The following is a 14,573-nucleotide window of genomic DNA, read 5'->3' as shown; positions in this document are numbered from 1 at the left end:
GTCTAGGTATACCTTATAGAATTTATTAAAGTGGTCGGAAAGAATATTATTTATATACTTTTAGTACGTAACGGGCCCGTTTATTAGTCTAAAGGAAAAGACCTTATATTTATATAACCTGTAATAAATACGTAATAATATTGTCTAGGGTCGAGATAAGTCTAAGCTCGCTAAGACCATTTACTAAATATCTCTTTAGGCTTTTATTATTCTAGATTAATCTAGTTTAGCTATTCGACTGCTATAGATTACGGCTTAACAGGATCAGATTGGATTAGACTATCGTGGGGAGATTGCAATCCCATTGGTTTAGTACCGATTGTTGCTCACCCAAACAAAGTGGGAGACCTGACATTTTAAGGGGAACACGTGGCATTGCAGTGCACTTACGATTTTCTCCACTGTTGATACCTCTAGCATGATAGTCCAAAGCCGTGTGATGATTCCGGTGACCCGCATGACATCGTGGATAAGTTTTTGGCACGCCCCTCTTGGGCATGGCATGATGCCGAACCCCACTCTTGCCCTATCTATCCTGCACTCTCATGCACCGTCAACAATACGGAGAGCTACCGTGGCCGCCGGAATGCCTCCTGACCGGATCATCGTGGGAGTTGATATGGGGTTGACGTACACAGGTGAGTTGGATATGCAACTTGATAAACACTACAGGGAAAGTGAGACCTTGGACGATTATTTACCCCGAGGGAACAGTTGCACTGTTGGTGCTGAGCACTAGTCATAGGTGTCGCATTTTGCGCAACGGACTGGTCCACACCTCGTATCATCAATAGATGGCCGGGAATCAATGAAATCAGGAACAAAGTCCCAACCGCCGTTGGATATCGTGCTGGTACCAAACTCTTCACTTCGTGGGGATTTGGATGTCCGCCACCGGGTAAATTGGACCGGGGTGAGGCCGTAAAGGACTGCTTTAAACTTTTCCTCGACCCCGAATTTTTAGAGAAAACATTCAAAGACAGTGCTGGCTGTCCCGTAGGGATATATGGTGACGTAAGGTCTGGTAATGTGCGAGATTGGTATAAAGACTTCTTAACAGGATTGTACAAGCATATTAGTGAATACATTAGTTCTTCCTTCGAGCTTGCCGATTGGGGAAAACACACAATCGACTTTCTTTTCAGCGTGCCGACCACTTAGGAGGGGTCAGTAACCAATAAGTTTAAAAAAATTGTGAAAGACACCGGCTTCGGGAAGGATAGTGAGGGACATTCTGTGAATATTCGGTTGACGGAGGCGGAGGCCGCAGCGGTATACACAGCAGCTAGTCCACACAACTATATACCACTGAGCGCCCGGAGCGGGGATTCACAATCAATCAACGAATCTACTGCCAAGGGTTCGGAGATGAGAGAGGGGAATATTATCCTTGTTTGTGACTCTAGTGGTGGTATAACGGTATATGCTACACAAGACTTTAAACCGGGGGCTCTGCTGATGCTGCTGCTAAGGATATCTCCGTTGTTAAAGTTATTTCACTCAAATACATCGATGAGCATAACCAAGAAGAAATGGAGAAGATCACTGAATTAGAACAGCTTAACAAAGCCACCGGTTTGTCTCCGTATTCAGATTCTGCAAACGTAATCACTAATTTAACACTTTACACTTAGATATTTAGGAGATGCAATTAGATTAGTTCAGATTGACGAGACCTTCCAAAAAAGGGTCGATGAACGTCTAAATAACATTCGCTGTAAATTTCCGAGTGTTCAGTTACCAGAATATGCTGCCAACGATATGGTCAAAGGGGAGTTTCAGTATATCAAAGAAGGGGTAGAGGAAAACCCACCGCTCCCAAAGATCCTATTAAGAATTCCAGGTTTGCCTCGTAACTTCACTTTCCTGGACGGCATAATTAAGTCCGGCTATATGGTATTCGCTCAGTAAGCCAAAAATCTAAATCCTCTTCAATCTTCTAGCGTCCTGCTCTTACCTATGCTAATTAGAAATGGTACCAGGAATGATATTCGAGAGATATTTAACGTCTAGATTAGTGGAATATTCGATCTTATCAACCGACAGCTTATTCGCATAAACGGACTACGATTGGAGAAAGTTGTAAGCGAATTATAATCCTGCGGGGATGTTATTGGTGTTAACTGACTCTACCAAATTAGTCCCATTTCGTTCTCTCAGGGGGCCTTTATTCTTCTAAATACGTGCAAAGCCAGCTTTTAAGACGCTACGGCTTATTTGGGCAGGGCATAAAGATTCTCATAAATAAGAACCCGTAAGTATTAAAGCATAACAATATGCATTATTCGGTTAACCATATTGATAGCCAGCTCGTGGTTTGCAAAGGCCTCGTAATTAATCAACTTCATTAACTAAAATATAATACTTTCATCCTTCCTTCTCTGCGTTGTCGTAGCTCATATGGAATACTCTATAATAAACCCTTCAACAATAAGAAAATTTATGACAAGAAAATGTGTATCCGAAGAGACCCCAATGATGGCAAGAAATATGCGATAGGCCAAATTCATTAGTTTCTACGCCAAGGCGAACTGATCAGCAGAGATAAGCCAATCTCCTATGATTTCTTTCGCTTTATTAACGCTGGGAGTCCAGAGATAGTCTGGAAAGATACCATTGCACGTTCCGATTCCCAAGCTAAACGCTTACCATCTAGCATTTACGAAGGTAACGCCACTGCCATATATGATATTGAGTCAATATTAAGTATTAATACCGTTGGAAAGATACATAGTACGAAGAGAAAGCAGAAGCGGCTCTTCGGCATCAAGATTGGGAAGGATTTCTGGAAGATCAGCCACAAAGTACTTGTTCATATTAGCTCGGCAAATATAAGATTCGAAGTTCAATTTAATGGCAATGTTATTGGGTCTCGCACGGTTCCAGTGAAATGGGCCCTTGGGCTTAGAGAAGTCAAACAGCATAGTGCTAATAACACGGTGGGGGAAGAGGATAGCGATTGGCGCCATTGCCTGATCCTAGAATGACTGGTATAAGTTATATAGCTAGTTTAGTAATGTTATTTATTAGACTCTTTTACATATTCTAGACCCAGGGTTGCGGAAAATCCAATTTTCCGCGATACGGATCGACGATCCACGATTGATACGATATCTCGTATCGTATCAAAGTATCGTGATATTCCTTGGCATTCCCCATTAAATTTTCTTTTACTAAATCTACTGCTTTTCTACTTTAATATTGTATAAAACATAGCTTTAGAAGCGGATTCATCTCTTCTTAAAAATACTCCTAGCTTAATTAAGAGCTCTAGTATATAATAGGCTTAGCTTCAATCTCCAGTCTATAAATTTACTCGCCTACCGTATAAAAATGAGCTAATATACGATAAAAAGAACCGAAGGCTTATATACTGCAATTAGTGCGAAAGTTACTTAGCACTATTAACTATAAATATAAAAAAACACCTTGCGAAAGACTACGTAATCTCTATTAACTTAAAATAGCCTTATATAAAGGAGTAAGCACTTAAAAAGCTTTAGGAACTTTAGGTTAAAATAGTATTAGAATTTAGGACAGACGAAGTTAATTCTATAATCCTTATAAAGGTTCTAAATAAAGAAGTTATCTAATAAGCTTTTATTAACTTAGTTATTATATAAAACCTTCTATTCCGGATTATAAAGTAGGAAGAGTTCTATATCTTCTATTAGGCTCTTAACCCAAAGTTATCTAATTTAATAATAATAGTACACTTAGAAATTTCTTAGATAATTACCCATTCCTTTTAGTTACAGAAAGATATTATATAAAGATTGTAACGGAACCTTGTAGCAAGTACTATAATGGGCTTGTTATTAGGCTAGGTGTGTAGGTAATGCAAGTAAATTAACAACGTAATAATAACTAGTGGAGTAGTTGCCTAATAGATTAACTTTAATTATATTCTAAGAATTACTATAAGGAAGAAACTATCTAGGTAGGGACTAAGGGTCCTTAAATACATAACTGTACTTCTAAGAAATCCTTCTTATATGTAATATACGCGTGCTTTATCTGCTTTATTACAAATTATATAGATTATACAGATTATATAGATTATATTATATAACTTATACTACCATTTCTCGTTATATAGTTTTACTAGCTCTATTCTAGACCGTGCTCTTATTAACTAACTAGCTTCCTCCAACTCTTCTCTAAGTAGTTATAATATTATACTTAAAGCGTTTATAACACCATCTCCCTCCTCTCTATCTTTATCCTTAAAGATCCCTAATATCTCTAAGTTATTTACTAGAGGTGTAATATCCGCCTAATTAATTTAGTTAGTATCGTTACTTATAATACCTAAAGTAACTTCTTTTTCTTCTATAGCCCGTTAGTCTTATACTATTGCTATTATATTATTGCTAGGTAAGATAATACTATCTTTATATTTTCGTTATGTGAAAGAGGGGTTAGTTTATATTATATTAGCAAGTCCTTCTTCCTAGCAACCTTTTTTATATTCGGAGTGCACTAAAGCAAATATTTATTCGTCCTATAACGTTCGCTCTATCTCTAACGCTAAGTATACGCGTCCTATTACTCTTAATAGTTATTAAGTTCCCTAAGTAATTTATTATAGGGTCTTATATTTAATCTGCTACTATAAAGCTTAATAATAAGCTCTTAGTAGCCCTAGCTAAACTTTATTATTCTTATAACGCTAAAAAAGAGGCTGCTAATACTTAACAGCAAGCTCTTAAATCTCGTCTTGCTACGTCCGCTCGGTTAATCCGTCTTAAGAAAGTTCGTAAGAAGGTCTGCTTTAAGGAGTAAAAACTTATAAAATAAGGTCTATAGGAACTTAGTAATAAGAGAACTAGCTCTCTTCCTATAAAGGAAATAACTCTAAGTAGTTTAGCAGTCGCTCTTCCTAGGTCCCCCTTAGGTAACTTATTCTTTAGTAATCCTTCTTTATTAATATTACCTAACCTATTTTCTTCTAATACTCCTATACCTTTCCTATAGCGTTTTTTAAATTCTCTAATAGTTTTTAGGTAGTCTTAGTGTAGCCTATCCACTTTACTTTATACTATATTTTATTGTCTATGTCCTTATAACTAATAATCTTTAAAACTTACTATTTATCTTCTTCTTACCCTTTATATATATCTGCTTTATAAACTAGTGGCTTAATATTCCTGTGTGTTAGCTCTAGTATTATAATATACTATACTAGGTAGATTTTTATTTTAGCTAGTAGGTTTAACTTAAACGTAACTAGTAAAATCCTTTACGTAATTTTAAAAGGTCCTAGTCTAACATAGTCTAGCTTCTTACTTAGTCCTTAACTTTTGAAATTTTTATATAGTAGCTACACTTTATCTCCCTCCTTAAGATCTAGTCCCTTAGATCTCTTAGCGTTATAGTATTTTTTCATTCTCTGTTATACTACCTTAGCTATCTCTATAAGGTCTGCATAAAGATTTATTAAAGTCTCTATTTTTTACTTAGCTATACTACTTATCTTTTTTACTTAATATAGCGATAATGATGTTCTTAGCTCGTATTTATAGTTCGCCCTAAATAGTAAAGTGCCTATTTCTTCCTATAGTATTACATTATATATAAACTATATAACTAGTAATAGTAATACCCAATTGTTCTATACGTAATTAATATAGTGTTTTAGATACTACTCTAGTATCTAATTTAGTCTTTCCGTTTAACTATCTATTTGCGGATAATATGCGGTAGAAGTTGCTACTTAAACTCCTTACTTCGCTAAAAACACTTCCTAGAATACTACTATAAATCTTAGATCTCTATTTAATATAATTTTACTTAGTACTCTATATCTTATAAACACTTCTTTTATATAGATTTTAGCGATATCTTCCGCTGAGATTTCTTCCGTACAGGCTATAAAGTATCCCTACTTTATAAGCTTATCTACTATTACTAAGATCGCGTTATAATCTTACCCTATAATAGGATTTCTTAATTTTAGCAACTTAATAATAAAGTCCTATAATATAACCTCCTATAATCTCTCTAGTATTTTAATAGGTTATAGCCCTCCGTATAGCTTATACCTTATTAGTTTATTCCTTTAGTAATCTAGATACTCCTTAGTAACTTTTTATGCTATACCCCAGATTCTATCAATAATGTACTCCTCTTAGAGTCTTAACACTAAGCCCGTAGCTCCGTTGTGTCCTTAAGTTAGTCCCTTATAGAAATCTTCCATAAAGTATTCTGCTATACTTCTTAGGATATATTTCGCTTCTCTATACTTATATAGTATTTCTACTCCTAGATATTTTAACTATTTTTCTAGCTATACTTTAAAGATTCTCTATACCTAAAAGCTCTTTAGTAACTTATAAACTCTTTTTAACTTATCTTTTTAAGTTACTGCGATTTTTAGATAATTGTACCTAATTAATTTATCTATATCTTTTCGCAATAAAGCCCCTAATAGCTTCTTATTATTTTATAGTTTAGCTTTTTAACTTAACGTATCGGCTCGCGTGTTATTTGTACCCTTAGTATATTAAATCTTAAAATGGTATTCTGTAAGCATCTCTGCCTATCTAACCTATCTTTAGTTAAGTTCCTTTATTATTAGGAATCCTATTAGGTTCTTATAATCCGTCTTAACTATAAATAGTTTTTCTATACCTTACAAGAATGCTCTCTATTTTTTTAGTGCTGTAACTATACCTAATAACTCCTTATTGTAAATGTTATAGTTTAGTTCCGGTAGTGTTATCTTTTAACTATAGTATGCTACTAGGTGCTATCCATCTAAATGCTTTTATATAAAGTATACTCCTAATATAAAGTCTAATGCATTTATTTCTATAACCGTCTCTAGCCCTAGTTAATAGATCTTAAGAACTAGCTCTTAGGTAAATAACCTCTTAACTTTCTTAAATAGTTCTTATTATTCCTTTCCCTATATCTATAGTTCTTCTTTCTTTATTAATCGCGTAAATGGCTTAATATTCTTTAATTATTGCGCTATAAACCTTCTGTAGTAGTTATAAAACCCTAAAAATAATCTTAATTACGTAACGTTCTCTAGTTTCTACCAATTTACTATAGCCTTGATCTTTTTTAAATCTATACTAAGTTAGCCTAGTTTAATAATAAATCCTATAAAATCGGTCTTCCTAGTAAAGAACTTGTATTTTTTAATTGCTACTAGCATCTATTCTTCTTATAGTCTCTTTAAAACCTATTTAACGTGTTCTCTATATTCTTTCTTAGTTATTAAGTAGATAATAATATCATTAAGATATGCTAACGTATTCCACCAGCGAGCGGATTAAACCACCGAGCGGATCACCTCAAAACTTACCAAAAATTAGAAAATTTGTACTTTAATATCTTAACAACCACTTAATAATAAATTTTAATAATTTGGATTTTGGCTTTTATATATACTCTATAGCTCCTATTAAAGTTATATAGTAAATAATTGAGTAGTTTTTAGGATATAGTAATTTAGCATTAATTTAACAACTAAATTTTACTATCTTAAAAACTACTCAATTATTTACTATATAACTTTAATAGGAGCTATAGAGTATATATAAAAGCTAAAATCCAAATTATTAAAATTTATTATTAAGTGGTTGTTAAGATATTAAAGTACTAATTTTCTAATTTTTGGTAAGTTTTGAGGTAATCCGCTCGGTGGTTTGATCCGCTTGCTGGTGGAATACGTTATAACAAATTCATCTAAGTATTCTCCTAATATATTATTAATTTGCTTCTAGAACATTGCTAGCGCGTTTATAAGCCCGAATTATATAACTAATAGTTTATATAGTCCTTCCTTTAACCTAAAGGCTGCCTTTTATTTATTACCTTCCTTAATCCTAATCTAATAGTACGCCTATCTTAGATCTATCTTCGTAAAGATTTACGCATTACCTATCCTGTCTTAGATTTCGCTAATTAAGAGTAAAGAATACCTATCCTTTCTAGTGATGCTGTTTAACTATTAATAGTTAATATACAGCCTTAGTTTACTATTCTTTTTTGGTATAAATAGTACTAAATAACCCGCTAATAACTGCGATGGTCTAATGTATCCCTTTTATAAGTTCTTTTAGATAAACTCTTTTAATGCTCTACCTTCTTTTTTAATAAGCTTATAGATTGGAAAAAACCTTAGACTCTTTCCTAGTTCTAATTTTATCTTATAGTCCTATGCTGCGTACTCTAATAGCTTTTTACTTTCTAGTAACTATAGTTTCCTACTATACTTATAGTATTGCTTTAGTATATAATCTAACCCTTTTTTAGTTTCTTTATATATCGCTTCGGCTTAGTACTATACCAACTTAGCTTATTATTACGTCTTACGTTATTAAGTATCTTTAATATTAACCTAACCTATAACCTAATCGATCTTTAGATTGTATTCCTATACCTAAGGCATTCCTAGTACTGCCTTATTATTCCCTAATAGTAATATATTAAAAGACATCTTAATTTATCTCCCTTTAATGGTTAACTAAATAGGTCCTATTTTAAGATTAATAATACCTCCTCTATAGGCTATTAGATCTCCTAAAATTGTTACTAATAGGTAAGAGTGCTCCTTTTTCCTGTGTAGTAACCCTATTCTTTTAATTGCTGCTAGCGAGATATGTTTCCTTATTACTCTACTATCTATTAATACCTTAAACCGCTAATCTTACCACTTTATTTATAAATTTAGGTGTTGTCTTTAAATTCCTTTAAGGGTCTAAGGCTCTACTACTAGTTCCCTCTAGTTTTATAGGCCTCTACTTTTCCTAATTATTAGCTGCTAGATTATATTTATACTTAGTCTAACTTAGGCCAATACTTAATTCGCTTTTTATCTTTAATATACCATAGATAGGTTGTTACGGACGCTTTAAGTACAATGTTACAACTACTTAGAGAAGAGACGGAAGAAGCTAGTTGGTTAATTTAGGTACGGTTTAGGATGGAGCCGATAGAACTATGTGACGAGGAATGGTAACCAAGGTTATATAATATGCTACGTATTAAACGAGAGGAACGAGAGGAACTTACGTACCTCGCGTATAAGACGTATATTACGTATAAGAAGGATTTTATAGAAGTACGGTTATATATTTAAGGACCCTTAGTCCCTACCTAGATAGTTCCTTCCTTATAGTAATTCTTAGAATATAATTAGAGTTAATCTATTAGGCAACTACTCTACTAGTTATTATTACGTTGTTAACTTTTATACTTGCATTTCCTATACACCTAGCCTATTAACGAACCCATCGTAGTTCTTACTATAAGGTTCCGTTATACAATCACTACCCAGTTATAGTATTAATATAAGAAGTTAAACAATATACCACTAAAAGCAGCCACCACGATGCTATTAATGGCAGCAACTACTTTAGGGACAGGAGGTAATACTAGTATAGTAGATACTAACTTACAGCAACCTGTGACGGTTGGACAGCTATAGGAAATAGTTAACTAGCTAATAGCTAACAATATAGTGTTAGAAGAAAGACTTAATGGGATAGGAGTAGTAAAGATTAAGCTACTATTAATTAAGAGATTTATAGAAGAGAGGTTAAAGCTTAAAGGATTCCTTACGTAGATATACTTTAAGGTCTTATAGGAGGGAGTAAAGTTACCTATACCTGTGGATCGGATAGCCTATACAGGACTATTCTTATTAGGAAAAGCACTTAAGTGGTTTAAACTTTACCTTATAGAGATATAGGCAAATGGAATGATAACCACTAACTAAGACGTGCGATTTATGTTCTTAAGCTAAGAAGGATTTATAGAATAACTTACGCAGATATTTAGAGACCTGGAAGAAATAACTATAGTAGAAAAAAAACTCTAGAACCTTATGCAACGAACTTTAGCAATTAAGTATATAATATAGTTCTAGATACTAGCAATATAAGTAGAGTAGAATAATAGGGCGCTTATGGCACAGTATAAACAGGGACTTAAGGCTAAAGTCTAGGACATAATTATTCTAATAGAAGATGCGGACACCCTAAGGGAATTAATAGATTAAGCGATTAAGATTAATAATAGGATCTTCTAAAGGGAATAGGCTAAGAGAGGCTAGAATAGAGTTCTATAGTTATATAAGGCGTAGAATACGCAACAATAAAAGCTAAGTTAGAAAATATGGTATGGCGTAGAGCTAATAGACCTAAGTAGTATTAAAGAAGCCTATAAAAGATAGAGTAAACTATAAAAACCTAGAGGATAAGAATTAAGTAATTAAAGGTCTAAGAAGCAAAGGCCAAATTAGGGATCTTAATAGTAGAAGACATTTAGGCGGACTCTATAGTAAGAGAAATGGTTTAAAGAAGGAGCTTATATAAATTGCGGAAAATAGGGTTATTACGTTAGAGACTATAAAAGTGGGTAGAGTTACTACGCAGTAAAGGGTATAAGACTAGTAGATAATATACATATATAGAGGGATAATAATATGCTACAAGGAACAAAAGAATATTTAATTAAAAGTTTTGCGTTTTGTTATAATAACGTATACCAAATTTATAAGGACGCTAAGTANGGCGCAAGCTATTGGCTATAAGAGCTAGTACCTATAGGATACAGAGGAACTAACAAACCAGTTCGCAGATTGGATATTAAGGACGATGAATTTAATATAGGCGAAATATTCCATAACGATAAGGTAATAAGGGCCGCTTACTAGGAGTAAGTAAACCTTAGAGATGTTATACTAGAGGTAGAGGATAATTCCACTATAGAATAGGGAATATTAGTAGGGATTAAAACCCTACTAGATATAATGTCTATCGCTTTATAAGATATAAGAGAAGTAAGACAGCGAACTACTTTAGCACTCGATAAAGGCAAAAGGCTAAAGACTTAAGATTTTTAAGAAGAGATGAGAGATAACTAAGATTCTTAAGACGAGATAAGGTATACCTAAGGACCTATAATGGACGAAAACCAATAGAGTAGGGCAGTGGCTTAGTTTAGAAATATACGAATAAGCTTAGGACAGAAGTTCTTATAGGCATAAGATTCTTAAGACAAGATAAGTGAGATTTAAGACTTTTAAGATAAGATGAGAACACTAAGTAAGCCTAGTTAAACTAAGGTTGGAGCTAAGCTTAAGTTAGAAGCAAGCTCAGGATTAAAGAACCTAAAGGGTTAAGAATTTAAAGTATAAATTAGGACACCTATAGATAAGAGGTAAGGAGCTTCTTTATAGATTAAAGAATCTGTAATATAAACAGTAGTTAGATTAGGAGACAGATATATAAACCTAGAAGACTTATTAAGGAAACGCAGTGTTCGGCCTAAAGATTAAAAGTTTAATACTAGGATTAAGAAGTAAAACGACTTTAAGAATTAGAGCGTAAGGCGCAAACTAAAAAAAACTATAGAAGAGTTTAGGAAAAGAATTATCGTATAGCAAGAACAGAAACTAGATAAGAGATTTAGCATATTGGGATATATAAAGGATAGAGCACTAGTATAAAGAATTACTAATAGGCTAAAAGTAGGTATATTAAGAGCTAAGTAGCTTACTAAACTAGAAGATAAAGAGGATTTAGGGATTCTAACTAGGTTTAAGGAATAATATATAAAGGGCTATTACGATATAGTAATAAGAAGATACTTCCTTACAGATAGACCGTATATACTTTAGTAGCTATACCAAAAGTAGTATAGGCAAAGGCACAATAATAAGTAGGAAGATTTCTATATATGGTTAGATAAAAAAGTTATCTAAAACTACCTAATTATAGAGAAGGCTATAACGTATATTAAAGGAGCCTTAATTATAATATTAAAGGATCTAGAGGAACAATTAGAGGATTAGAGAAGCGAGAGACGTATTTTAGTACCTATAAATAAAGCTATAACGTTTAGATTAGTATAATAAAGGTTTAAACTTAGGGACAAAGACGAGCTAAGAGTTAACCTAAAGTACTTAGTATACTATACGTTATTATAGATTACATATATGGACGATATATATAAAATGCATAAGAATCTAAAGGAAAAAAATCGGAAATACCCTATAAGGATATACTAGATAACAGATAAGCAATAATATAGAAATGCTAAATATATATATAGATGGCATCCAGCAGAGGTCTAAGAGGAAGGAAGTTTAGTACTTTAACTAGGAAGATTCCTTATAGAAAAATGCTTAGACGGATAATAGTAGTAGGAATGCCTAGAAAACACGTATTTATAGTATATTAAAGATAAAAAGCAAACTAGGTATTAGCTAAAGAGCGAGCTAAGTACACTAGGATTAAGTAGCTAATAGTTAGGAAAAGTAGAGGCCTATAGGACTAGAGGGAGCTAGTAATAAAGCCTTAGACCCTTAAAGGAATTTAAGGACAACACCTAAATTTATAAATTAAGTGGTAAGATTAGTAGTTTAAAGCGCTAATAGATAGTAGAGTAACGCGAAACTATATCTTACTAGCAGCAGTTAAGAGAATAGGACTACCTTATAGATAAAAGGAGCAATCTTACCTATTAGTTACAATTTTAGGAGATTTAATAACCTATAGAGGAGGGATTATTAATCTTAAAATAGGACCTATTTAAATAATTATTAAAGGAGGATAAATTGAGATATCTTTTAATATCCTACCATTAGGACGGGACGAGGCAGTATTAAATATACCTTAGTTATAGGAATATAATCTAAGGATTAACTAGATTATAGGTTAGGTCGATATTAGAGATACTTAATGCCATAAAATATAACAATAAGCTAAGTTAGTATAGTATTAAGTAGGGGCAACCTATAAAGAAATAGAAAAAGGACTAAGTTATATACTAAAAAGATACTATAAGTATAGCAAAAAACTATAGTTACTAGAAAGTAAAAAGCTATTAAAATATACAGCATAGGACTATAAGATAGAGTTAGAACTAGAAATAAGTCTAAGGTTCTTTCTAATCTATAAACTTACTAAAGAAGAAGGTAGAGCGTTAAAAGAGTTTATCTAAGAAAATCTATAAAAAGGATATATTAAACCATCGCAGTTATTAGCGGGTTATCTAGTACTATTTATATTAAAGAAGAATGGCAAACTAAGGCTATGTATTAACTACAGATAGTTAAATAGCATTACTAGAAAGGATAAGTATCCTTTACCCTTAATTAGCAAAATCTAAAATAGGATAGACAGTACGTAAATCTTTATAAAGATAGATCTAAGATAGGCGTACTATTAGATTAGGATTAAGGAAGGTAATAAATAGAAAGCAGCCTTTAGGTTAAAGGAAGGACTATACAAACTATTAGTTATATAATTTAGGCTTATAAACGCACTAGTAATATTCTAGAAGCGTATTAACAATATATTAGGAGAATACTTAAATAAATTTGTTATAGTATATCTTAACAATATTATTATCTACTTAATAACTAAGGAAGAACATGGGGAATATGTTAAATAGGTCTTAAAGAGACTATAAGAAGAATAGATACTAGTAGTAATTAAAAAATACGAGTTCTTTACTAGGAAGACTAATTTCATTAGATTTATTATTAAATTAGGCTAACTTAGTATAGATTTAAAGAAGATTAAGGCTATAGTAAATTAGTAGGAACTAGAGAACGTTATATAGTTAAGATTGTTCCTAGGGTTTTGCAATTACTATAGAAGGTTTATAGCGCAGTGGTTAAAGGATATTAAACTATTTATACGGTTAATAAAGAAAGAAGAACTATAGGCATAGGGGGAAGAGTAAAGGGAACTCTTTAAAAAAGTTAAAGAGTTGTTTACCTAGGAGCCAATTCTTAAGATCTATTAACTAGGACTAGAGATAGTTATAAAGATAAATATATTAAACTATATACTAAGGGCGTGCTTTATATAAAGGCATTAAGATAGATAGTACCTAGTGGTATACTATAGTTGGAAGATAACACTACTAGAGTTAAACTATAATATCTATAATAAGGAGTTATTAGGTATAGTTACAGCATTAAAGGAATAAAAAGCATTTTTATAAGGTATAGAGAAACTATTTATAGTTAAGACGGATTATAAGAACCTAATAGGATTCCTAATAATAAAGGAACTTAACTAAAGATAGGTTAGATAGGCAGAGATGCTTANAGAATACTATTTTAAGATTTAGTATACTAAAGGTATAGATAATACGCGGGCAGACGCTCTAAGCCGTAAAGCTAAACTATAAAATNAGGAAAAGCCATTAGGGGCTTTATTGCAAAAAGATATAGACAGATTAATTAGGTACAATTATCTAAAAATTATAGCAACTTAAAAAGATAATAAACTAGAGAAAGTCTACGAGATACCAGAAAGCTTTTAGGTATAAAGAATTCTAGAAATATAGCTAGAAGATCTATAAACGGATATATACAAAAATTAAGAAGTAAAGTATATTCTAAGAAGTATAGTAGAATAGTTTATAGAGGACTTCTATAAGGGACTAACCTAAGGACATAATAGAGCTACAAGCTTAGTGTTAAGACTTTAGGAGGAGTATATTATTAATAAAATCTAGAGAATAGCTAGAAAGGTTATAAAGGAGTATCTAAATTACTAAAGAAATAAACTAATAAGGTATAAGCTATATAGAGAGCT

At 32.4% G+C, this 14,573-nt stretch overlaps 1 protein-coding gene across 1 annotated transcript; it reads left to right on the top strand.

The window, feature by feature from the left end:
• Positions 1 to 418: 418 nt before the first annotated feature.
• Positions 419 to 2,258, top strand: K441DRAFT_734386 (uncharacterized protein; the record flags this gene model as incomplete). The annotated part of the gene is made up of 7 exons (XM_067654276.1): positions 419 to 638; positions 746 to 1,024; positions 1,202 to 1,419; positions 1,473 to 1,575; positions 1,643 to 1,907; positions 2,019 to 2,082; positions 2,142 to 2,258. 7 exons carry the CDS (start codon positions 419 to 421, stop codon positions 2,256 to 2,258), a joined length of 1,266 nt encoding a protein of 421 aa, XP_067499411.1.
• Between the last annotated feature and the right edge of the window lie 12,315 nt (positions 2,259 to 14,573).

Source organism: Cenococcum geophilum (assembly GCF_001692895.1).
Source record: "Cenococcum geophilum 1.58 unplaced genomic scaffold K441scaffold_52, whole genome shotgun sequence".
Classification (NCBI taxonomy): Eukaryota; Fungi; Ascomycota; class Dothideomycetes; order Gloniales; family Gloniaceae; genus Cenococcum; species Cenococcum geophilum.
Note: the sequence above shows the minus strand (reverse complement) of the source record. Positions and strands in the feature narration are given on the sequence as shown.